General features: G+C 58.6%; 1 protein-coding gene across 7 annotated transcripts in view; it reads right to left on the reverse strand.

Moving 5' to 3' along the window:
* The window catches only part of ANO1 (anoctamin 1), a 163,193-nt gene that overhangs the window by 11,380 nt on the left and 125,875 nt on the right, over positions 1–25,938 (reverse strand). For 2 of the 7 annotated variants that reach the window (XM_045558227.1, XM_045558230.1), the window contains 11 exons: positions 20,406–20,488; positions 18,502–18,513; positions 17,837–17,908; positions 15,664–15,741; positions 14,593–14,667; positions 10,977–11,178; positions 10,646–10,757; positions 9,535–9,592; positions 7,632–7,732; positions 6,881–7,026; positions 3,744–3,896 (listed from right to left, as the gene is read on the reverse strand). In XM_045558227.1, coding sequence (XP_045414183.1) covers positions 3,744–3,896; positions 6,881–7,026; positions 7,632–7,732; positions 9,535–9,592; positions 10,646–10,757; positions 10,977–11,178; positions 14,593–14,667; positions 15,664–15,741; positions 17,837–17,908; positions 18,502–18,513; positions 20,406–20,488 — 1,092 coding nt within the window. The remainder of the gene's footprint in view (positions 1–3,743; positions 3,897–6,880; positions 7,027–7,631; positions 7,733–9,534; positions 9,593–10,645; positions 10,758–10,976; positions 11,179–14,592; positions 14,668–15,663; positions 15,742–17,836; positions 17,909–18,501; positions 18,514–20,405; positions 20,489–25,938) is intronic. The other 5 variants (XM_045558228.1, XM_045558232.1, XM_045558231.1 and 2 more) reach the window with 3 other exon arrangements.

Consider the following 25,938-nt stretch of genomic DNA (forward strand, 5'->3'; position numbering starts at 1 on the left):
CTGCGGCTGGCGGTGGCGCCCCCTGCAGGCCGGGATGCTCCCTGCACTCAGGGACCACCTGCTGCCTCCCGTCGCCCACCAGCCGGGCACTCTGCCTTGGCCCTCTGTCTTAGCAGTGGAGAAATACTCATCCGAACCCAGATCCCCACTCAAGGGCGGGACAAAAACTCGAGAGGGCTGGAGGGTTTAAGGAACGGGGAATGGGCACGTTACCCTGCGGGAAGCGCACTCCCGGGGCTTACCCTTCTCACATGCACACACCCCACCTGGCCCTCTGGGCTCTGAGTTGGGGTGCTGGGGTGTGGGTGAGCCCTGGGTGGGCGTGAAGTCTCTGGGCGTGGGGGTCCAGGGGGAGGGCGTCTGGACTCAGCCCCACGGAAGGGCAGGACGCGGGCAGGCGAGATGGGCCGGTGGGGAAGGTCTTCACCCGCCTTCTGGAGTCCGAACACGCCTGTCCTGACAGGTCCTGCCACACCTCCATGCCTGGTCCCCACACGTCCACGGGGGTGGGCGTAAGAAGATGCAGAGCCTGGACCCCGGGCCCGGCCCCTGGAACTGAACTCCCCTGGGGTGGGGCCGGCAGCCCTGAGTTATTCTGACTCACTCCGGGCTGAGACGCACGGCCTGAGGATGTCTAAGTGAAAGGGGAATGTTCTTTCAGAAAACTCTTTGGGCTTCTTTTATGAAAAATCCCTAAGGGGGAAACTGCCTCATTTTTTGTCTTTTACTTGGCTGCTTCTTCAAGGCATTTTTCTCATTCGAGGGGATTCTAAGCCCCGTTTCCAAGAACACAGCAGGGAGGTATTTGGGAAAAGCCAGGTGCCGGGCGAGGTGGTGCCCGCCCAGGAGCTGAGAGCAGGCCGCAGGCTCTGAGCAGCCAAGGAGAGAACAGGAAGTGGAGGTCAGGGCTGGGGCGCTGGGGGGCTGGGTCCGTCTGAGCTGTGACCCGCTGCACCTCCCCCCGTGGCCACGGCAGGGGCACCAGGGCACCTGCCCTCTGTGGCACAGCTGCCTGCAGCCACCCAGGGCTCAGGTCCCAGGGGCCACTGGGCCCACTGTCCCCCCAGGGCGCTTGCCTGGAGGCCCCCGCACGGATCACGGGAGGAAGACAAAAGCCTCTTCAAGGAAAGGTTACAGTCAAGGAGCCGGTAAACAAACGTGAGAGAGAAGGCGGATTATGCCTTCACCCAGGCAGGCAGGAACCAGGAAGTGTGCCGCTGATCCGTGAGAACCGAGCAAAAACAAGGAGCAAGGAATCCAAGGACGCACGTGGAAGCCCTCCTGTCCGGGAACGCCAGCACCCTCCGTGGGACTGCGGGAAGCTGGGGCCTCTGAGCTGCTCTTTCCCCCAGGTGGGTTTGCACATTTTTGGATGCCACCATCTGGGGACGACCAGAGCTTGTCCAAGCAAAGGATGCCAAAGCAAACACATGCCTGCTGTGACATTGCCTGGGCCTTTGTGAGGAAGGAGTGACAGGCCCACTCCTCTTACTGCCATGGGGCAGAGAGCGCCGGAATTTTCAAGGATGGTCCGGGAAGCCCCTGGCAAGCCTTCCCAGCACTCCCCTGCCGGGGCTTTGGCGAAGGATGTGAGGCTTTCCCCGCAAACCCTTCTCACGTGTGGGGCGGGCCCTGCCTGCTCTGGCTCCGGCTCAGCCCTGTTAACCACCTGGGCCTCAGTCTCCCATCTGGAAAGTGGGACTGAGGGTTTGCCCAAGCTTCCTCCCGAGGCTCCTTGGAGGCCCCGACAGGCTGAACGTCCAGGAAAAGTTAATGTCAGACACAGCGACGTGTCTCCGAGTGGCCTGGCCTGCACTCTCACCTTGCTCCTGGGAGGGGACCTCACAGCCTGAGGTCCAAACGCAGCCCACGGCCTGTTTTTCGCCCGGCCACCACCTAATAATGACTTTTACATTTTAAATGAGAAGTGAAAAATGTATAAACGACTGAGCCTTTTGGTGAGAGTCATTGCCTGGGACTTGAGGGCATCACCTCTTGGCCCACGAAGCCTAAAACATTTACTCTTGGGCCCTTTACACAACACGTGTGCTGACCTCTGACCTAGCACGCCGGCAGATCAACGCTTTGCATGGGCATCCGTGAGGCCAGCCCCAGCCCTGTGGCCACCGGCCCTCCCGGCTGGTCAGGGGTGTGGGGTGAGGGGCAAGGGGCTCACCCATGGCTATGGACAGCCAGGAGGGACTTTGGAGGGTCAGTTACCTCAGGTGCTCTTGAACCCTTTCACATTTGTAACCAAAATCTTACAAGGCCGTTGAACCTGAAGAGCGTCTGTTGAGTCTTCATTGTCTGGGTCACCTGGGTAAGAGGTGACATAGGGAAGCAGAAGTGTCCAAACACAGGCCGATGACGTCTTACGCTCCAGCTCTGGCTGGGATGTCCCTAGAGAGGACCCGTGTTCCAGGCCCCTCCCAAAGCCGGCCCTTCCGTAGCACCAGCCTGAAGCTGCAGGCAAATCAGACGGAATCGCAGATATTTGACGGTGTTTGATCCGTGACAATGGCCAGACTTCAAGTCACTTTGGAGTCGGATAGTGGAGAATTGGCGGATCTGGTCACCAGGGGTGGGTGGTGGCCTTGCCACGAGAGGCCACGCAGTGGACCAAGGAGCTTCTAGCCAAGGCAGGATGCTAGCAACTTACGGAGAGAACATGGACCATGACGGGGGGATCCCAGGGGTGTTTCCAACAAGAAAGACCCAAGCAGCCAGGAACGGAGAAGCCCCTGGAAAGGCTGACGAAGCTTCCCACCTCTTTTGCAAGATTATGTTTGGCCCATGAGAGCCCAACCCAAAGATATCCCAGCATGCTAGTGTGTCATCTTTATTTCAGCAAAATGACAGCTGATGATCCCTAACATGTAATTCAGTCTTTTGTCTCAAGAATTAGCGCAAAGGTGCTATTTTAACGAAAATTGAGTTCAATACGAGATAAAGTGAATATATATTTGTAATTTTGTTTCCACCCTGCAAATTGGATCCTGCTTTAAGATAAGAGAGCACTGTCCTGGCTGGGGAGGGCTGGCTCTGGAGCTCCGCCCACTGGGTCTCCCCCATCCCTTACCCTTCCTGGAGGGACACTCACCCTGTTTCTGCTTAAATACCTCTGGTGACAGGGAGCTCCCTACCCCACAGGCAAGTCTGCTCCATTTCTGACGCCTGTGACTGTTATCAAGCTATTCTTTACACTGGTCTTCAGCACGCACTCCCCCAGTCCCTGTGCCCTCCCGCTACGCAGACGAGGCACGCCTTAGACTTGGGGCTAAGAAGCCCGAATTGAGGTTCACCCTGGCCTTGACCCCACGGGCAAGTCGTGCCATGTCTCAGATGCTCTTCCCTCCTCTACATAAGGGGCTCCTTCCTTCTTTTCCTCTTCCTCCGCCATAGGTGACATGGAAGGCACTTTCCCCGGCGGTCTAGTGCTGCACTCAGGGCCACACAAACATTGGGGGTGGGGGGTTGAGAGCCATCAGAGAGCACTCGTCTCCTGGGCCTCCTAAAGCCACAGACTGACATTCGGACACCCCAGACTTGCTCTTCCCAACTGTCCTCCGTGGGGCAGGGGTCAGCGAGCCCTGAGGTCTTGCATCGCCTGCCCTCAGGCTCCATCCGGGACAGGGGACGCTTGGCTGGCCCTGCTCTGGCTCCTGGCGTGCAACAAGCCCCTCCCCAAACCCCGCACGCGCTCAGAACCCGGTCCCGCTGGCCCCTGGGGTCGCGTCACTCACCGATGTCTTTGGCTCTGACAGCCACCGGCCTTCGGAGCTCGGTGATGAACTTTTTGGCGTCCAGACGGATCTCGATGATGTTGTTCAACAGTGCAAACAGCGGTGCCAGCGGGAAGGATGCGACGAACAAGGTGACAAAGCCAAACTGGATGACTGTGGGGAGAGCCAGGCACCGTCAGCACCAGCCGGCGTCCTTGGCCTGTGAGGCCCCCCCCCACGCTGAGCTCAGCCGGACAGACCGCGGTCTGCTGCCCTGCCGCCGCGAGCCCACCTGCACGGACACCTGCAGGTGCGTGAGAGGGACCTGGGGACAGACCCACCACGCCCCGGCCAGGACGAGGCGTAAGGGGAATTCCAGACTGCGCCCCGGATCTCGGTGTTTGGCTCTTGAACCATGGCAATGTTCACTTACGTGTCTAATCCTGAAAACATCATCATTAATTGTAAAAAAGATCCCCGAGCGCGAAGGCCCAGGCTGTGGTCATCCCCAGGCCTGGGCTGGGAAGGGACATGGGCGTAGCCCTGCTGCTTCCTTCGCCACAGGTCCCTGGGACCCGGGGACCTGCCCGCATCACTGCGTCTTCCAGCGGGAGCCCTTCCATCGGGCTCCTGGCCGGGACCCCTGGCCAGGATGGTGTCGCCTCCGCCTTAGGCCCGCACTCTCGCAGCCCACGCTGGGCCGCTCGGCCTTGGATGCCGTAGCCAGCGCAGGGCTGGGCTGCGAGAAGGTCAGGAAAAGGTTGCTGAACGGAACTGAGGAGGGGAAGCTGGGTCAGGAACTGCACAGCAGGACCCGGTCCAAGGGCTCCCGGTGCCAGGTGGTAAACAAGGAAGCCGGCAGAATGTCACCTGTGCCTGGTGGCTGAGAATGGGCATTGTTAGCCTGTGGGGCAGGTGGGTGGGGAGAGCTCCCAGCACTGTGTCTCGGTGGGCCCGTCCCTCACCTGGGCGGTGGGCGTGGTGGGCACGGTGGGATGTCCCTGGACGCTGGCCCTGTGTGAAGTCTGGAGACCTCGCAAGGGCTGGGCAGTGTGGGCCGCACCCGCGGGCCGGGGCTGCTGAGGCCCCAGGCTGGGAGCTGCCTTCAGGATGGGTTTCCCCACTGCTGAGTGGCACTAATGGGACGAGGGGGGAGCGGAGGGGAAGCTGGAGGCGCCACTGGGGCTGGGGGTGAGACATTGCCAGCTGGGCCTTTTCTTCCAGTCCACATCTGTGTGCTCCGGGCACCCAGCTTGGATCTGCCCTCGAGGAGAAGACTGGCACCCCTGGGTGGGGAGAAAGCCGGACCAAGAGGTGTGCCTCGGTCGGTGGGGGCCCGGGTGGGGCACGGAGGCGGCTCCCTGCGTGCGTGGCAGGAGCAGCCTGCTCTGGGAATTGTCCTTCCCCAAACCCATGAGGAACACGGGACGTAACCTCCAGCCACCGGGAAAATAAGTCTGGGGAAGGGGCTGCCGGTCTCTGGGCCAATCACAGGCTGAGCTATTTTCCTGGTACCTACTCTCCCTGGGGTCTCCCAGGAAAGGCGTGACCTTGCAGGCGGGGGAGGCCCAGCTCCCAGAGCCCTCCCTGCGGGCCTCGGGCACACGCTGAGTCTCAACAGCTGGGAAGGAGCAGCCGCCTCTGGGTCAGCTTGGATTTGACTCCAGGAGGAAACAGAAGAGTTGCCGGCACACGACACTGAGGATCCTCCTTCTGAGTCAGTGGCACTAACGCTTCCTGCACAGTCATCTGGGGAGTGGGAGTGACTTTTTTGGGCTGACCAGGCCAACAGGAGAGCAGCAGAAGGCGCTGCTTGTGGTGCAATTAAACAGAAGGTTGCAACCGTGCAGGGCAGCCCTCAGCTGCGCTCACTCCCAGGCCTTTGCTAAAAGGGCAGAGTGCAGGCCCCGCCCAGCACGGACCAGGGACGGGCCCGGGAACCAGCATTTGAGAAGCTGCCCACAGTGGCTGGGGTGCTGCAGTCTGGGTGCCCCTCTGCACGAGTCCTCCAGGTTGCCTTCGCTCATCCGCCCAGTCAGCAAGCACACATTGAGCACCCACTGTCTACCTGGACCTGCTCTAGGGGCAGGGCTGGGGCTGAAGAGCAAGAAAGAAAGTGCCTGCCTTCACAGGCTTCGATCCTTCCAGGGAGGGCCAGGCAGAAAGGGGCCACGAGGCTCGAGGGTGTCAGCCGATGATCAGAGACACAAGGCAGGGGGAGGCACAGAGGAGCAGGGCTGTGCAGGAGAGGGGCTGCCCCTTTTAAACATGATAGTTAGGGAAGACCCCTTTGTTGGGGGACATTCTGAATAGAGCCCTGGAGGAAGACAGTGAGTCATGCAGGTATTTGGGGGGGAGCATGGCAGCAGGGGCACAGCTTGTGCAAAGGCCCTGGGGCAGGCCCAAGCACTATGTGCTTGGGGAACAGCAAGGAGACCAGGTGGCTGGAGCAGAAGGAGACAGGAGGGAGAGGTAGGAGACAGACCGGGTCAGGGAGACTCCAGGTGGCCATGCAGGCCCCACCTGGCCTGTTCCCAATGCCCCTTAGCCCCACCCCTAAGAGGTATGTGCCAGCTCTCAGTATCTTCCTGTCCAGCAACATGACTGGGGCAACAGGCTCAAGGCATGGGTCTCCATGGGGCACCTGCTGTGTGCTGGGGGCTGCAGCCAGCCCACAGGGGAGCAAGCCCCGGAACCTGTGACTCAGGGGCTCTTCCAGGATGAGCCATGGACCCAACTAGGGTTCCCAAAGGGCTCTAGGGTGTGGAGGAGACACCCGGATTGCTGGGGGCCCCGGGTGAGGCAGGGTCTTGCAGCTCAGAGGGGCCAGGCCTTTGGCGGCGGCAGGTGGGGGGAAGAGGGAGAAGGAAGAGCTGCTCGTCTTGTGCTGTGTCTGGCTGGGCTGGTGGGGACCGTGCCTGGGGGATGTGGATGCTCGAGCAGGAACTTGGAGGACAGGCCCAGCCCCGAGGAACCACACTCACAGACCCAGGGGTGGGGTGCAGCGCCTGAGCACCCCTCCGCCCAGGGCTTTCAGAGTGAGCCAGGCACTGGTGGTCGGGGGCTTCACTGCCCCCCAGGTGGTGTGCTGGCCAGTTTCTCTTCTGCAGTCACCTGCCAGCCCGCCGCAGCCAGCCCTGCCCCCCGACGCGACTCACTCATTTCCATGTACTCGGGCGTGAGGCCGGCGAAGGGCTCCAGGTTGTAGTCCACCTCATAGCGCTGCTTCCTCTTCACGTGCTCCTCGTACTCTGGGGGGCTCTGCCGCTTCAGCTTCAGGTGGCGGATCAACTTCTTCATCTTCCTGGGGACACGACGTCAGCAGGTTGCGGGAAGGCGGGTTTGGGGCCGTGTCTGCATCTCTAAGTTGCATCTCCAGTTTTCTGTATTAAACCCTGATGAGCTTGTCTGCAATCCTTTCTCTGTTCATTATTTCCTTTGCCCTTGACCCAAGAGGCAGGGGCCGAGCGGCAAGCCTCTGTCTATTGCATAAGGAAGGGCACAGGCCACCCAACAGCCACAGGGCGGACACGGCTCAGGGAAAGTGCCCGACCCCAGAGAGCCGCTGCCCCCGGGGAGGAGGGAATGGGGACAGGGTTTCCGAAGGGCGCAGGGGGAGGAAGCCAAGCCCCTGGCCCTCCATCTGCCAGCCCGGGGGCCGGCACGAGGGTTTGGTGCCTGTGGGCACCCTGCGTCCTCAGCCAGCGTGGGGAGGGGGACGTCACCGGCGTCTCCGTATCCTTCATCCACAGGGTGCCTCTGCCTGTCTCCCTCTATCCTCGCCCCCTTCCTGTTTCTGGTGCCCCCATCCCGGGGATGCCCTGCTTCGCCTGTCACCCAGACCACCGCGGGAGCCCACCCGAGCACCAGGCCCCCGTCTGCCGGGGAGGGCCGCGAAGCCGCACTCACGGGATGCCGATCTCGAACAGGTTGTTCTGGATCAGCTGCTTCCCCAGCATGATGATGCTCAGCTGGATGCACAGCTCCATCAGGCAGCCCCCCGGCGCGCACTGCGGGCACAGAGCGCGTCAGCCCCGCCCTCGGGCTCGGGAGACACCCCTGGGGGTGGGAGGGGACCCTCTGCTGTGGGCTGACTGTGCGCTCCAAGGAGAGAAGCTCGAGTCCTAATCCCTGGGACCTGCGAATGTGCCCTTATTTGGAAAAAGGGTCTGTGCAGACAGAACCAAGGCGAGGTCATACGGCAGCAGGGGGGTCCTCAGACCAGTGACAGGCGTCCTCGTAAGAAGAGAAAACACCGACACAGAAGGAAGAGGCCGTGTGAGGCCAGAGGCCAGAGTGATGCCTAAAGGAACAGCAGGGGTTCCCGGCTCCCACCAGGGGCTGGAAGAGCTGGGAAGGATCCCCCTCTAGGGCCTTTGGAGGGAGCACAGCCCTGCTGACACCTTAGTTTTGGACTTCTGGCCTCCAGAACTGTGAGATATTGAATTCCTGTTGTTTGAAGCCACCTAGTCTGTGGCGTTTCATTGGGGCAGCCCCAGGAAACGAACATTCCTCGCCTACAGGCTGTTGGGTCTGGAACTGAGGCTGGGGGAGGGGAGTGCGTTGCCAGAGAGGGGGTCTCGGGCTCCCCCCTTCCCCCCGGTCGGTGCCCTGTCCCACAAGGCCTGTACACAGACCCTGCAGTTGGTAGGCCACACAGGAGGTGGCTGCCACCCCCCCGAGGCCACCTTAGGCCAGGGACTGGGCAGGCAGGTGACGGTTACACACCTTTGTGGGCAAGAAGCTTAACCTGTCCAGGCGAAGGAAATGCAAGGGATGCTCGGTGGCCCCTGGGGGACAATGAACCCTCTCTGAGTCCCGATCAAAACTTTGTAGACAGTTACTAAAAATTCTGGCTTCCAGAGCCCTCTTTTCATAGAACGCAGTTAGGTCCTGTGCTTCACTCTATTCTACAAAGGCATTTCCCCAACTTTTCTAACTACGGATGAGTTTGACAGGGTATCACCTCTGTCATGCAAAAAAGTGAAGAGTACTTCATGGGCTTTTTGCAAACCCCCGTGACTGTGGACGAGACCCACGTCTTGGGACGGCCGGGGGCCTGCCCTCGGGTGGCTGAACCTCTCGGCTGCCCTCCAGGTGGCCAGATCGCCCTGTTCCTGACGTCCACTGCAACCCTCCCCACCCTGTTTGGTACAGTCTTTCTCAGGAAGACCCGCCCCCGCATTTCCCGACCAGCGTGATTACTCTGAGCCGGAACTGCTAACCGGTCACTCTGAGACCTGGGCCGCTCACAGGCCCTGAAGCCCCAGCGTGGTCTGACGGAGCCGCTGCTCGTGGGACAAGCACAGTGGGGCGCGTCACGGGCCATGACTCAGTGGCAGGGGCCAGGTTGGTGCCCTGACCAGACGCTCTGGGCCAGAACCGCTGAGCAGAGGCCAAATGTCACCAGCCTCGTGTGTGAGGGTAGAGAGGTGGGTGTTTCAGTAAAAATAGGTAGCTAAGTTCTGTTCTGTCCTCATGAAAGCATCTTAACCTGAGTGAGAAATAGTCAAAGTCTTACGAAAATAAAAGAAGAAAAAATAAAAAAAAAACTGTGTGTGATTTTTTTTTTTTCCCCTTTCATTGACTCGGAAGGGATTTTATCCTTTTCGGGTAATTCTGTAGGAACACACCAAGTAGGATCAAAGCCCCGCCACCCCCGGCAGAGAACAGAAAAGATTCCACCGAGAAGGAAAGAATCGGCTCGCTACTCGCTTAACAAATGTGCACCGTTTGCTTCCTGCGAGTTCACTGTGTCGGCAACCTGGGGCGCCAGGCCGGGAGGGGCTGCCGGAACGTGCAAATCACTCACCTCCTCCATGCGGAAGGAGCGGAAAATGTACACGTAGTCGCCCGGGCGTCCCACAAACCTGGAACAGTTGGGGGGGGTCGTTAGACAGGAGGCGAGTCCCTGCTGGCCTGGGGAGGGGCCTGTGCTGGCTGTGACTCCCGAAGGCTGAGCCTCGAGTGTGTTCACAGGCTTCTCCCGAGGCCCGAGGTCACCTGCTAGAGCACAGCCAGTGGCTTTCCACTGGTGGAACGTCCGTGTCATTCCCACTCCCAGAGAGGGGTCAGAACATGTAACTTCTCTAACAGGAAAACGTGCGGTGGAGGGACAGAGGGACGGGAACCTGAGAGGGGATGAAGGTGAAGCCCACTCCGGCCTGAAACCAGGTGCTTTGCTGGCCACCAGGAATTCAGGACGCAATGTCCACCTTGGTGGGCCACGAGACAGCCAGAATGGGGTCACTCAGGGACCTTGGGTGGGCTGGGGCAGGTGGAGGCCAAGGCCACCCTGGGTGAGGACATGCAGCCTCCCAGCTCTTGGGGGGGGGGCTGGTGCACAGTGGGGGACCTCTGAGAGCCTGCTCTGTCCTGGGGGCTCTCGGGTGGACTGGACCTCTGGGTGGGGCTCTCGGACCCCACTCTGGGTGTGCGTGGCACTTGTAAACCCGCGATGTTGAGGAAGGGGCTTTGGGAGGGGTTCTGAGACCAGACCTGCCAGCCCCTGGCCCAAGGGGTGGGTGGCCAGAGGCCCCTCCACAGCCTGGATGGTCCAGGTGTGGGGTTCACCCACCAGGAGCCTGGGACATGGCTCAGCTGGCCAGTGGCTGCATTTCTCTGCCCTCCTGGTCTCTCCTGGCCGTACTCTGTTGACTCAGCCCTACCTGCTATGGGGATTGCTGCCCACCCAGAGCTTGCTGCCTGGGGTCCTGACTGCCTGGGGTCCCCCCTGCCCAGGGTCCCGGCTGCTCTGGAACCTCAGGAGGAGCCAGGCCTTTCCCCGGACCTCATCAGCTGCAGGAGCCGCAGCGACTGCTCTGCCCTGGGCCTCCAGATGCCCCACCCACAGGTAAGGGAGAGGCTTCCTCTCCCCTGCAGCTGGGAGGAGCAAATTAGGGACGGGCTGAAGAAGTCCTTACCGGCCTTTGAAGAAAGCCACGTAAAAGATGGGAGTGTAGGAATTCACAAACTTCAGCAGGAAAGCCTTGAAGATCAGCCTCTCCTCGAAGCTCTTCTCCGTCTTTGGGACCTCTGGGGGGCGGGGATGGGGTTGCTGAGGCTGTGGCTGGGACGCCCCAACAGCCAGGTCCAGCCTCGGGCTGATCACTGGCACCATGACGTCACTCGGCTCCCAGCACTCAGGGTCCCCATTCATGGACACGTAACTGGGGCCCAGAGAAGTTAAGCAACAAGCCTGAGGTTGCACAGTAAGAGGGCGGCAACCCGGGCTGCCTGACTGCAGGCACTCACCGATCTTGGTGAGCCACCTGGCTATGCAGCCGTACACCTCGTCCAGGAGGATGATGACCACCAGGTTGATGACAACCGCAGTGGCTGTGACCGTGACCCTGATGTTGGACCGCACGGAGGGGGAGGAGTTCATGGCTAAGGCAGCGGCCGTGGAGATTCTGTAGATGATGACGCCAAGGACGATGGCAAACGTCACTGCGATCTGCAAAGGGGAGGGGGTGCTCTTGGCTGGGGAACCCCCAGGTCCCCATACCTGCCCCATCTGCCCCCTCAGCCCAGTTCCCCCGACCTTCCAGCTCTTCTGCTTCAGAACAAAGACTGACGTTTTGTGGCCCCTCCAAATGCTGGGGGCTCTGCACGTGTTAACCCCCCACAGACAGAGAACGAGGGGTGGGTTCTATTTCATGGAAGAGGACACTGAGGTTCAGAGGGGCAACACAGGCAGGCCCGGTCACCAGCTCAGGAGCTGGGATTTGCCAGGTCTGCCCAAGCACCGTGCCCAAGCACAGCACAGGACATGGGACAGCCACAACCCCAGTGGCTGTCCTGGCTGGTCCTAGAACAGGCTGACTGCTGGGTGGGGCTTCTCCCCCCAACCTGGGGTGACCCTGAGCTTCTGGAAGCGGTGACATCCTCAGATGGCTGCTGGGCTAAGATGTGCCGGCCTCCCGGCCACCTCCCAGAGACCCTACCCTGGTAAAGGAGGTGGTGGGGTCTGGGGTGGGGCGGGTGACAGGTCTGGCTGGGAGATGCGTCAGGTCCCTTCTCCCAACCTACCCAGGAGCAGCAACACCCTGTGGCTCACCCACAAGAGCGAGCCCCTCCTCTTGCCAAAACCACCGTGGGACCAGAACATTCCATGAAACTAGGGCTGGCGGTTGCCTGAGAGATGGGGGTGGAGCCGGCTGCAGTGACAAGCCTGTTCCACACACAGCCATCTGTTTGTCTGTCTGTCTGGGTTCCTCTTCCTTTTCCTTGCGGGCCTAGCTCCACCGGGAAGACCCAGTCCTTGCCCTGCCCTGCCCATGGGCGTGGATGCCCAATCCTGGGTGCTGGCTGAGGACGGACAGAGGGACGGAGGGGGGACACGCAGGAAGCACCCGGCAGAGCTGGCGTTTCAACCTGCGTGAACCCACCTGCCGGGTGAGGCTCTGTCTTGCCCTGGGACACCACACACCTGCAGAGTGCGGGCCTGTCCCCGACAGCACGGTCACACATGGCGCCCAGGACAGGCCGGGGCTGTGCCGTGTGTCTCCCAGCTACCGCTTGGGACGGGTGCGGTTTGTTCACCTGGAGGGAGGCCGCAGCATTCAGAAATCTCCCCCCAAAACTCTTATTTTATATCTTGGGCCATTAACTCCTGCCATACGCCATGCACTCTGGCTTCTGCAGACATCTGCCAGTGACCACTCCCTGCCCAGGGAAGTGCCTGCGGCCCACGGCACACGCATACCAGGTGAGCCCAGCTGCAGGGCGTGGGGACCACTCCCCGCCAGCTCCAGGAACGAAGGCTTTCCACGGAAAACCCCTGCGTCCTGCCAAGAGGCCCCTCCCTGGGGAAGGCGTCGCCTGGCCTCGAAGATGTCCCTGTGCCAGTCTGCTGAGGTGCAGATGGGGCCAGGCCTGTGGAGACCCAGCCCAGGGGCCCCCACCCCAGCATACATCCCCCTGCCCTGCCAGTGGGCCACCGTGCCCCCATGACAGGCCCCCACAGCGGCCTCCCTTCCTGGAGGCAACTCCCCTCCAGGAACGCAAGTGCCCAAGGGCCGGAGTTAGGCTGGTGGCTCACGCCTGTGTCTTCAGGACCAGGGCTGCAGGGCACACCCCAGGTGCTCAACCACATTTGTTCACTGAATGAAGCTCCCGAGTTGGGGACAGAGCTGTGTCATCAGCCCTTTGAGTGTGATTTACGTGTGACGGGGGTTTACCAGGACTTCGAGGGCTAGTTCCCTGACCGATATCCCTGTGCCCTTCCTCTATCATCCTCCTGGCCGAGAGGACAGAGCGCTCGTTCCACAGCCTTGGGTTGGGGTGGCTGCAGGGTGGGGTGGCCGTGTGAAACGGCCGTCACCCAGGACACGCAAGCAGCGGTGTGGGCGGGCCTGGGAAAGCGCCTTCCAGGAGCCGTGGCTGCAGGGCCCATCTCCTCCCGGCCCTGTCCCTCTCCCTGCCTGGAGAGCACAGGTGAGGCTGGAGGTGAAGCAGCCACACTGTGGCCAAGAGGGACCCGTGCAGAGGACGGGTGAACAGACGGTCAGAGAAGCCAGTGGCCCTGGTGGCTTTGCGGAGCTGCCAGACCAGCCCCAGACGCGCCACCTCCTCTCCACCCCTCACCGGCCCTTCTGCGAGGACGATGCTTTCCCTTCACCAGGAGCAGCAGAGCCTGGGGGCAGACGTGGCTGCCTGAGAGCCTGTTTCTGAGCCCGTCTCCCGCTGCGTGAGGGCTGGGGATGCTCTGGGGTGGGGGCCGTGTCATGCTCCCGTTGTCCCCAAGCACCGAGCCTGGTGCTGGCTGGAGGGACACATGACCCTCAAAGTGTGGCTGACCCCATTCCCATCCAGTCTCCAGGACAGCACGAGAGCCTTCCTGCCACCACCATGTGGCTGCCGTTCTCCAGGGCAGAGGAAAGTGGCCTTGGGGTCCCCACCATTGAGGCCTGCCCTTCTCCAGATTTGTCAGCTGAGATCCCTGTCACTGTGCCTGAGAGCATGAGGAGAAACTGAGTCCTCACACTGCTTTCCATGGCCCCCACCCAACCCAGAAAACCGAGACAGCCCTGCCGCCACCTCTCCAAGCGCGTCCAGAACGCAGGGATCTTGGAGTAGATCGCCCAGCTGGCTCTAGCTCCTCTGTGTCCTCGCTGGGCTGGGAGAGGATGTGGCCTTGCTTGGGACTGGCCAGTGGTGAGGATGGAATGAGATGCTCCTGCCAGGCCCTCGGCGCACCTCGGTGCCCAGCTGCCAACCCGCGCCCTGGGTCCCAGGCCATGGGCTGGGCGGTCGTACGAGGCTCTGACTCAGAGCTCCTGGGCTGCATGAAGGCACTGTCACTTCAAGTGCGACCAGGTGGCCCTGACCACTTGGGGGATGACGGAAGCACAGCTAGCATGTGGCGAGGCAGATCGATTTGGGGTTGAAGTCCCTTGGATTGAAATTCCCTAAGAGCCATGTGGCTTTTTTCCATGACCTGAGGCACAGACCATGGGCCCCTGACAGCACTGCCATGATTTTTTGTCCTGTCTCTGTGTTACTTATTTAATGGTTTTCTTAAACATTCCTCAGCTCTGTCTTATACGGTATCTGTGAGACCCCAGGTTTGCATGGCTAGTTATGTGAACAAACGCGTCACTCTCACAATGAAAGCTGTGTGCCAGGGACACCTGAGACCATCTCGCGTCCCCACAGGGCATGCACGGCCCCCCTGGGGGTCACTTTGGAACCCTGACCCCTCCCACCCTAGGGGTAGTGCTGGAATCTCCCCTGCCCACCCGCTGCCCCAAGGAGATAGGACCACCAGGCCTAGGGTGACCGCAGCGTCCAAGGCTGAACCCGGTCCGGTGGGCGCCGGTCACCTCCTTGTGGAGATTTCCTCCCACCTCAGCCTTGCAGAACTCACCATGAAGATAATGGATACCAGGTTGGTGAAGTAGGCGGGGAACCGGTCCCTCCAGGTCAGCTTCACCTTGTCTGTCTATAACACAAAACAGAGCGGGTCACTCGCGGAACCATTGCGGGGAGACAAGTCTGTGTGTGTACGCGCGCGTGTGTGTGTGTGTGTGTGTGTGTGTGTGCCCACACGTGCGTACTTGTGGACAACTTGGACAACAGAAACACTCAGAAAAACCTCACAGAATGCCTGCAGGTAACAAGCCCATGTGAATGTCTAGCATTCAAAGAAGCATCCGGGCCTTATCACCTAGGAAATGTTATGTAATAATGGAAGTTACAGCTGTTTAAAAGCGTGACTCCCTGGTGTCCGGGGCGCAGTGCTGTCCACTGCCATCTAAGGACTGTTAGACCCGCGTCTGGGGGAGGCCTGTATCTGGAGTCCATTTCTTCGGTTGAAAGTCTCATTTTTAGGGCAAGAAGATCTAAGGTGTTTTGCCATTTGCCACCCAGACCATAATAGTTATTTTCCCTCCGTGGAGCAAGTCGAAACAAGCAACCAGCATTACAAGTTAAGACGTTGTCTGCTGCGTAGCAACACAGCCCGCAGCGACACTGGCCTGGAGGCTCTCGGGGCCTGAGGGTGGCTTGGTCCGGAGATCCCTCAGGCAGGAGCTGTCACTGCCGGGGATGTTTCCCATGGGAGTGGGTTTTTAAACAGGAAATGCATGTGTCACATTGTCACGGGAAGCCGTCACGGACGTTACATGGAGGCCACTCATTCCAGGGGTGGGTCGCATGCGTGTTAACGAGAAAACCAAGACCCGCTGCAGGCAATTGTGACAAGCATGTTCCACGAGCTCCAAAGAAAGCCAGGGCCACCCCCGCACACGGACCCACCATAGCCATGCAGTGACATCTCAACACACGTCGGGGCTCACTGGGTGCGGAAGGAAGGCAGAGAAACACGAATGTGAATGTTAAAAATAAAATACAACAGAGCTTGTTGAGGAGAAACACAATCGACTCGGATTGTCTGCGCACAGTCAAGACTCGAGATGCCCCCGAAATAGAGAAGTACCAATTTCACCCCCGCCATGGCTGTCTTAACCCTCTGCTTCCATTTGTTTGTCGACTCCTCTGGAATGTGCCGGCGCTTCTGAGGGCGGGTGGGGGAAGAGAGCACCATGCGGTGAAGCATGAGGAGGCGCCGGGGACCCCGGCCGGGGGCGACACCCCCCAGGCAGCAGGCCCCTCTGCGGGCTCACTCGAAAGCGCGCTGCCGAGGCCGACCTGGGCTCCGGGTGTTTTAGACAAACAGGAGACGGCGGAGACCCACCGTCTACAGGAAAGGCTGCCACCAAGGTCACGGAAACAGGAGACCGAGGATTTCGAGACAGAGCCTCCAGGGTGAACGCGCCACTGGGCTCCGTCACGGCCTGTCGCCCGAGACGGCTGCGGGGATTTCAGCGGTACGCGCTGTGCAAGGACACGGGTTGCCACGAGCATCTCATAACGGCATGGAGGAAGCCGCACCCAGAAGCCCAGGGTAACGTGCCAAGTAAGTGGTGGATCTTTTTGTAATAAACCAATTTCGTGCCATAGCTGGAGGAAAAATCAAAACCAAAAAGCAGCCGCTGCGAGCGAAATGAAAGGAAGGAGAAAATAAGGGGTATGGCCCGCCAGAAGCAGGCAGGGCCTGGGGCCCCCATCTGAGCCCCGCAGAAATAAACCCGGTACCTCTGTTGTTCTGGCGTGATCAAAGGGGTCGGGCCAAAACCAAGCCACAGAGGCAGAGGGACCACGTGTCCCAAAGGTGGCTTCCGGCACCCACTGCCCAGATCCGGTGTTCCGGCTTGGTTAAGCCCCTTCCTTAAACGGGCAGGGCGTGTGCCACGCTGCCTTTTGCCCCGAAAGAAGGAATGAAATACCCACCCACGCTCACTCTGAGAGGTGCATCCACCAAGCCACAGGGTGGACTCTTGAGGGCCCCACGCTGACTCCTGAGACATCCTGACCCAGGCCTGGAGCTGGGGACGCTGCCCTGAAAACACCACGGAGGCCCTCGGGTCTCAGACGCAGTGACGTCCAGGCCTCGCGCTACACCAGGAGGAAGGCAGGGCCAGAGGGGCTGGGGACAGTTCAAAGGCACCGGGCGCCGCTCAGAAGGCAGCGTGCCACGGGCTGATCTGTTAACCTGGTCAGACGGTCTCTTTATTTTAGGGCAACAACTCCTGCTTTTGTGGTTAAGTTCTTCCTGCCCTCAAACCCTGCTCAGACTCTAAGGGTGTTCAGGAAGGTGCACTTCCTCCCTGACTGTGGGAGGACCGGGCTGTACCGTGGATTTGCGTTGTGTTCTAGGAGCTGGGCTTTTCAGGGGGGCTTCCTGGAGCACCCCCTTTGCCCTCTGGATGGGATTATGGCAACTGTGACCCCTGGCCACCTGGAACCAGCGAGCTCCGTCCCCTGGCACCTCAGACAAGGAAAGAGAAACTTAGGGGTTTGTCCTCCTCAGTCCTGGAGTCTGAGGGTACAAATGTGACAGCAAAGTCTGGGAACCTGGAAGAGCATCCTTCACCTGTCCCCAATCCCGTCGCAGGCTGGCAGGGCCCAGCAGGGCTCCAGGCTTGCCCGTCCCAGGTCACGTGAAAAACCACCATGAACAAAGTGGCCAAGCACCTCTAGGGGTCTGGGACAATTCAGGCTGTGAACATGACTGTCCATTTGAACGAGAGGTTTGAGGAAAAAGAAAGGCATTTATTACAAAGTGAGGATGGCCTCGGGGACATCACAGAGACATTTCTTTCCCTCACTCTTATACTCTGAGTGAAACAAGGAGTTGGCCATTTGCTTAGAGACCCTGGTCTGGCAAACGCTTCCATTTCATCATTTAACATAGAACATGAGGGGGCACACAGGACTGTTGTTATGCGTACCACCAAAAAGCCTCAAAGCAAAATGTTTGCTGAAGTTGGACATCACCCTCAGGTTACATCAAGGAGATAGAAATAGCACATTTGATAAACTACACCCTTTCTGCCAAATCTGGCCCCCTGCCTGTTTTTGTGAATAAAGTTTTATTGGAACACAGGCCCTTTTGTTTACCTATTGCCTACGGCTACTTTCATGCTACAATGGCAGAGTGGAATAGTTGCAACACAGGCTTACAGAACCTAAACTGTTTATTATCTGGGCTGAGCCCTGGTCCACCCTGTTGTACTGCAGGGAAAGCTGACTGCCAGGGGCCACCGTACCTCTTTGTTTTTGGACTCTTTCCTCAGAGACTTTTCCAGGACTCTGGCTTCATATTCGGCTCTGGGATGATCCTGTGAAAGAAACCAAGCCAGAACGGAGCCCTGTGAGTTAGAGACCCTCACGTGAGAGAACTCGTGGCAAATCAGCCTGTGTATTTGCCTCGGGCACCTTTGGGGCCAGTTCACAGTTGGCTGCTGGTAATATTTCCAATTGAAAGCCCCCGTGCTTGGCCTGGATACTGACCCAGGATTCTCCCAATTGTTGGGAGCCCCGGCCCATCAGGAAGGAAACAGAATCTGGCCTCTGTGTCCTTGGGGTGGATCAGCCTGAGCCGGGCTGCAGGGAACAGCCAGCCGTGAACTGGCCCTGAGACAGTCCACCGAGGAGCCGAGGGGTCGGAAGAGGCGCAGTAAGAGTCAGCAAGCGCGGGCAGCCCAGAGGTGCCAGGCCTCGGGGGAGCCCAGGGCAGGTCAGTGAAGGGCACTGGAACGGAAGAATGGGTTAAGAGAGACCCAGAGGTGGGAGAGAAAGCAGAGACCCCGCCCGCGGTGGAAGAGCCGCAGGGAACTGCACGGTAGAAACAGACAGATTAGGTGCGTGAGAAGGTCCCCCTCCCAGGGAGACAGGCTATGCGAAGATAGAGGAGTGACAAAAAATTCCAAACCTTAACAGCCTCCTTCAGGGAATCAGAAGAGTAAAAACAAAAAAACAAAGATGTCATTACTTATGTTGTTTTTACGAAATAGGACCCATCCGCTAGAGACAATTTCCCTAAGAACCAGGGTGAGGTGAATGGGCACACGCGGAGCGGGCTGGGGTGGGGGTGCCGCTGGGGTCTGCTGAAGGCCACTGCTGCATTGGGGTGGCTGCGGGGGCTGCTGCTTTTGTAGCTCCCGTGTTTTTGGAGATTCTAAGCAAGTGCCAGGCGGAAATGTCTTAGACTCCACTAAGGAGCACACAGGCCAGTGACTGGGCAGGAGCGTCCTTCTGCTGTGAGTGCCCAAACCTGGGGTTCAGACATGTGGGGGGCAGCCCCCCTGAGGACTTTAACTCCCTAGAGAGGCCCTGGTCGGCCACAGGGGGCACAAGGGTGGCTCACTTTGGGGAACTCAGGCCCCTTGGGGCCACAGGCCCAGTGGCTTTGGACGCCACCCCCAAGTAGTCCAGGTTAGGAGATTATGGGATGGGTCCCCAAGGGGCTGAATGAAGGGGGCTGGTCCCCATGGAAAGGATAGGAATCGACTTCTAAAATAAGGTGGTGACGCTTTTTGTTCTATATGAATCTTTCTGATTGAAACAGCAAGGAAAGAATCTACCCAGAGAGGCAGCTGCCCCAAACCCTGCCATGAGGACAGAGCTCCGGGTTCCGTCCCCGGCTCCGTCCCTGAAGACCTGCGTGCCGATGGACAGGCCACATCGATCTCGGTCTGGTCATTTGTGAAACAGAATAAAGGGGCCCGCTGTGGAAGAGGATTGAGACTGTTACTGGGTGAGCATGAGTGTGGCCCAGCAGTGGCTCGGGGCGACCGCGTATGGGGCGTGTACCGCGTGCGGGGCCCCGCGCTCGGCGATCTGTATCTATTTACCCATGGAGACTTCCCCGAAAAAAAAAAAAAAAAGCTATCAAGTGAGGACTATTCCTCAGTGCCTATTTGAGAAGCGAGGACATTGAGGCACAGAGATGTTAAGCAACTTGCCTCAGGTCACACAGTGAGAGAGGTGCCCAATCAGGATGGAACTTGGGCAGCCTGGTCCCAGAGAAAATGATGAAATAAATTCTCACATTGCAATGACAATGTGTGAGAGGTTTCTCTTTAAAAAGTGAGCATGTTTTATAAAATTAAATAGTGGTCAGCGTGGCCACACCTAACGGCAAGCACATGAGGTCACCTCTGCTCTGTGCCAAGGCTAATTGCAGGGACTGTCGTGCCTTTTCATTCCCACATATCCCACAGGGAATTCCTGCTGGAGTTGGCAATTGGGGGAATCCCAGGGCGAGCGGTCCACCTGGCATCCCAGTGGCCAGCTGGTACGGACTGTCCCTCTCTTTGTGGCACGGAGATGTGCGGCACTGGCTTTCCCTCCGTGTTAGTGGGGGACTCGCTCCTGCTTCTCAGCCACGCCCGGCTGCAGGCAGGGAGCTGGCTCCGAGGAGCGTGGGTTTGGCACCTGAGCAGGCAAAGGCTCACGGCCGCCTTCGGGGACCCCTGGGCAGCGTCTGTTCCCTCCCCAAACCCATGGGCTGCGCCAACAGCCTGGCAGCCCCAGACGCAATGAGGTCAGCGTGGTGAGCCTTGGAATGCGTCCGAGACCACGCTGGTGGGTGGCGTGTCTCTGTGAGCACTGAGATCAAAAACACTTTAGCAGACATAAAACTGTCGCCCTGGCAACTGAGGGTGTTTGGAACGCCAGGGAGACAAACTGAGAAGCGGGAGGGGAGCGACCTCGCCTAGGCTTGGACCAAGAGCCCTTTACGCCGCTGGGCCTCCGTGTGTGTTGGGGAGGGCAGGGGCAGGGGCAGGGCACGTGGAGGGACAGTGGGGCATGCACAGGACCAAACCCACTGACCTCCTCCTCCTCGAAGCCTGTGAGGTCCCACAGGTAATTGAGCCGCATCTGTTTCCGCTTCCAGTGCTCCATGAAGGTGGCAGCTGCGGGCAGGGAGCAAAAGCAGAGTCAGGGGCTGAGAAGTTCCCGGTGACATAAAGGCATCCCATCTTCAGTGCCACTTGGTGAGCAAGGATGACATGCGGGGCCAAGAACTTCACATGACTTAACTTGCTCGGCCCTTCCACCAACCCTGTCAGGCAGGGACCATCGTTCCCCCATTTTACAGATAGGGAAACCAAGGCCTCGGGCCACCATGTCCCAGCCAAGGTTCCTCAGCCAGTCAGCGAGGGGCAAGCAGGTAGCCCCAGAGCCAGTGCCTGAACCACCCTCTTCCGCTGCTCCCGGGGACCCTGGTTCACAGGTGGGGGCCTTGAGGTCAGAAAGGACAAGGGCTGGGCCAAGGCTGCTACATCCTTTCTCCTATTCCCAACATACAGAACGCAGTTCAAATGCCGCCTCCTCCAGGAAGCCACTGATCATACTCCTCAGTGTGAGGAAAAATAGCAATGCCTCTTGGGACCCCTCCTGCTCGCAGTGCCACCTTCCATTGTGATCCCTGTCCCATGACTGTGGCCCTCCTAGTGTGGGGGGCAGGGATGGGGCCTTGTTCAGCCGTGCCCGCAGCCCCCACCGGAGCCCAGCACAGACAGGTGCTCAGGTGCGCACTGCACAAATGAAGGACTCTCACGAGTACACAACTTGCAAACGGAGATGCACCTGGCTGAGTGTCTAGCACTAACGCGTCCCCCGCAGAGGACATCAGCCGAGGCTGCCGGGGGAGTGGGAAGGACGGTCCGAGAGTGAATCAGGGCTCAGATTCTCGAGCCGTATGTGCCACTGTTCTAAGCGCATAGTGTAGTTTCACTCAAACCTCACAGTAATCCTTGGAGGTGGGCGCCATTTACCCCCATCTTACAGAGGAGGAAACTGAGGCGCAGTGGATGGAATGGCTTGTCTGGTAAGCGGTGGCGCTGTGGTGGAAATAAAATGAGATGTGCGACTGGGAATCTCCAGTGTGGACTCACAAATGTGGTGCTTAGCTGAAGGCCACGCGTGGCCGGAAAGAACAAAGGCTTTGGAATCAGCAAGTCGTGGGTCTGCACCTCCTGTCTATGCAGAACATGCCCCCTGCCCGTCAAGCCGAGGTGAAACCAGGGCCCCCCGAGCTCGCACGTGTCTGTCCACGACGCACACGCTTTAAGCACAGACGGCTGCACCAGCCAGGCCCAGTCAGGACACAAACAGGAACCAGGCCTTTCAAACTGGGGTCATTTAATCCCAGGAATCCGTCACACAGAATGGAGAGCAGAAAGCCAAGCAGGGGTGGTGAGACCACCCAGGTCATCAGCAGCAGGCGCTGGCATCTGTCTGGGGAGGCGGGAGAACAGGAGGTGTTCAGAGCCAATGCCAGAGCCAGAGCCTGGAGCTGCCCAGCGGCAGCTAGGACTGCGGAGGGTGGGCTTCTCAGCGGGAGAAGGCAGGGTCCCCGCCAGGGATGCCCCAGGAAGCAGAGGGAGATGGGAGAGACCTCCCCCGGCTCACCCCGCCTCCACTCGCCAGCTTGGGCATGATGCCACCAGCTACCATGTCCTGAGGACCTGGGTGCCATGCACAGCACTAGCACTTCACAGGCACCAGTTAGCCTCCTCGCGGTGACTGTAGGCAGGAAGGATTATTTCCACATGTAAACTTACGAACCAGGGCACTAATGCTCAGAGGGTTGAGCGCTGTGCCCAAGGTCAATGGCAGGTGAACAGCAGCCTAATTCCATTGACTACGCAGTCTTCACTGAACCCTTTTGCTGGACTGACTTTGCATAGATACTTGATTTTCATTAAGGAAATGATAGTCACAGTCATAATAAGTCTGGTTGTTAGAGCATGCCGTCGTATGGATGAGGAAACAGGCACAGAGAGGTTAAGTAACTTGCCCAAGGTCACAGAGCTAGGCAGTTCATATTAAACCCAGGTATTTTTGCTCCAGACTTTGTACTATTGAGTGTCTTAAAATATATACAAGGGCCCTGGCCCAGGGGTATCTGTAGGTTGACGAGGACCAAGACTGGAGCCTAGAATATAACTTGGGAAGGCTGGGGAGGTGGAGATGATACATAGACACGGCTTGTTTGGCTCAGCCATGTTTAAAAAATAAAGACATTTTATGAAAGTATGAAGTCCTTGCTTCTCCTTTAAAAGCCAGAAGCATTGGCAGCAGGAGGCTGGGGCTCAGCAATGATCATGCCTTTGTCAAGATCCGGGCATGCCTTCTCCACTTGGCCACAGACCCCACCACACCCTATCGCCTGGACTCTGTGGCACTGAGTTTGCCATGCCTGCTTTGGAGCTGTGGAGTCCAGGCTTGGCCAGCAGGAAGGGAGACATCAAGGCCCACGCAGAGCCTGGGGGACGGTCCTCAAAGGTGGACATCATGAGTGGTGAGAAAAACCACCTTCTACTGGCTAAGCAAAGGCAGGAAGAAAACCGAGCATCCATCCATCCCGCAATGCAGCCCTCCCTCCTTACAACAGCCGCGGGGATGGCAGCGGGCTCACAGGGTTCCAAATGCACCCCTCTGAGGTTCCCAGTCACGGTTCTCCTTGCCACTGTGCCAAACACAGCACACACACATTACACAATGTCGAGCTGGCATCGGGGCTGGCCTTGGTGCTTTCTCATGCCCGGTCCCCTTTGATCCTACCCCTGAACCCCTGAACGCAGAGACAATGTGCTCCATTTTACAGGCACATAAACTGAGGTTCTGAGGAGTCAAGTAACTCATTAATAAAGGCCAGAAACCTGGACCCGGGCCTTTTGACGCCAAGACCAGCTGGGACCAGGGGTGGTGGCTTCCGACCCACATGAGGACCAGGTGCTCAATGAAGAAATGGCCTTTGGCTCAGCAGTCCTACAAGGTGACCAGAGAGACAAGACCACCACCCTGAACTCTGGAGCCTGGAAGGCAGTTCAGCACAAAACACAGAGAGGGGGAGAGAATCCAGGCCAGGGCTGAGAGAGGTGGTTGAGCTATAATCCTTCTTCCTTCCAACGGTTATTGTCACGACACAGTGGCATACAAACACCCTCTTGTAGAGGTGCCCAGAGGCAGCAGGTGAGTGAAGGACTCTGGATCCACATGGGGTCAGATCCAGGGTGATTTGATCACCTGGGCACCTGCCCACACCTCGGCCAGCCTCAGTCTCCACATCTGTCAAATGGGCTTGTTAATCCTGCCTGCCCAAGAGGCCCACCACGGGGTCTCCGTGAGTTAATTCACAGGCAGTGCTCAGGGCAAGGGCATGACGGGACTGTTCTCAGACCTGGCTCGCTGCAAGGACCTCCGCCGTGTCTGCTTCTGCACAACTCCGGACACTTCATTAGATGCTCGTTTGGTTTAATCTTCTATTAATATCTGTCTTGTAAGCTAGTTACAACATGCTCTGCAGCCGGCCAGTGAATGTCCTCAGTGAGGTCCATGCTCCTTGTTGGTGGGGGTCTCACCTTCCAAACCTCTGCCACCCACTTCTTAGCCCACTGGCCCTGGGATGCAGGCAGGGCTCAGTCACACGACCACAGAGCAGGGGCACATCCTGCCTTGGACTGTGGATGTAGGGTCCCTGCCCATTCCCCTCCTTCAAATGGGACCCTGTGCTAGGGACTGCATTGTGTCCCACCCAAAATTCATGTTCAAGCTCTGACCCCCAGCGGGATGGTATTTGGAGGTGAGGCCTTTGGGAGGTGGTTAGGGTTAGATGAGGTCGTGAGGGTGGAGCCCCACGGTGGGATTAGTGCCCGCATAAGAAGAGACACAGAGAGCTGGCTCTCTGTCTCTGTCTCCCCCTGCCATGTGACGGCTCAGCGAGAAGGTGGCTGTCTAAAAGCTGAATCGGCTGGCACCTTGATCTTGGACTTCTCAGCAGCATGCAGAACTGCAGGAAATAAACGTCTGCCGTTTAAGCCGCCCAGTCTGTGGTACTTTTTATAGCAGCCTGAGCTAAGATGCACGTCATGCTATATATTGTATTTAATTATCTGGTGCATTAGTTTCTTGTTGTCACTTGTTATAGACCACATATTCCTGTGCCTCCAAAACTCATATGTTGAAATCCTCACCCCCAAAGTGATGGTATTAGGGGGTGGGGCCTTGGGGAGGTGATTAGGTCATGAGGGTGGGGCTCTCATGAAAGGGATTAGGGCCCTTGTAAAAGGGACCCCACAAAGAGCTCCCTTGTCCCTTTTACCACGTGAGGACATGGCGAGAAGGTACCATCTAGGAACTAGGAACGGGGTTCTCGCCAGACACCGAATCACCGGTGTCGTGAGCATGGACTCCCGGCGTCCAGAACCGTGAGAACACACAACGGCAGACTGTGGCACGGTGACGGCCGCCCAGGCTGACTAAGACACCCCCTGGGATCAGAGGCCCCCGCACTCGCCCGGCTCCCGACACGGGGCACACTCCCTTTCCACGACCCGGAGGTCAGAGGTGGGTCTCTGGGGAGTGGCGGGTGGAAGAACTCTCACCCCACAGGAGTCCACAGTGGAGACGGGGCGGGGTAGGGTGCGGCACAGAGGCCTCCAGCCCTTCATTTCCACCCTGAGTCACTGGCACCCTGTGTATTTGTCCCCTGAACAAGTTTAATTCCAGCAGACAATTGCACCCTGCCAGCCTCCCCACCTGGCTGGGCGTGGCTCAGCTGGGTGACTGTCAATTCCATTCAAAATCGCAGGCACGGCCCCCGAGAGGGGCTCCGATCACATCTCTGACATTTTATTAAAGTTGGGACCGTCTTTCTCCAGCTTTTTGCGACCGGGCTCAAATCAAATAAACTCCTTTGTTCTGTGTCGAACTGACAAGCAGCTAAAACCCCATTATTATGCTATAATTTCAGAAAATTGATCCCAGCTAATAGCTAAATAGGGCTCAAAGTTGCTTAATGTGACATCTTATTGAAGGCTTTCAAATGTCAGAAATCCCAGGCAGCAGCAAGCCCAGGTCTCTGGGACCAGCATGCCAGCTCAGGAAGGCCGAGCCCCGGCAGTGGAAGCAGAGATTAAAACAGCGGGCTGCAGGTGATTCATCCGCCACACTCCAGCCCAAGCCCCTGAGGGCGTTGACAGCCAGGCTCCCGGCTGCCAGGCAGTGGCAGGCTCCTGCTGCTCTCTGCCATTGTGGGAGCAGCAACGTGAACAGCTGGAGGTAGGAACAGAAAGGACGCAGGGGAGAAGAAACAGCAGAGGGAAAATAATCCCTTTGAGAGTAAAGAACAAATAATTGAATAAGGGATTAAAAAAACACAACAAGAGATCTCTGCTAATTGCCCTTGACAGCTAGTGTGAAAAGGGCCCAGGGACAGGCTTTGTCTTCTCACGGCTACCCTTGCCCTGCAGTGGGCGGGCAGTGGGACGGCCCAGGTACCTCTGGGCCAGCAGGCCCTTCCCTGCCATTTCTGTCTCCATTTATAACAAATCCCTTTTCTCCAGAGCCAGTGCTT

This window comes from Lemur catta, chromosome 7 (genome assembly GCF_020740605.2).
Source record: "Lemur catta isolate mLemCat1 chromosome 7, mLemCat1.pri, whole genome shotgun sequence".
Lineage (NCBI taxonomy): Eukaryota > Metazoa > Chordata > Mammalia > Primates > Lemuridae > Lemur > Lemur catta.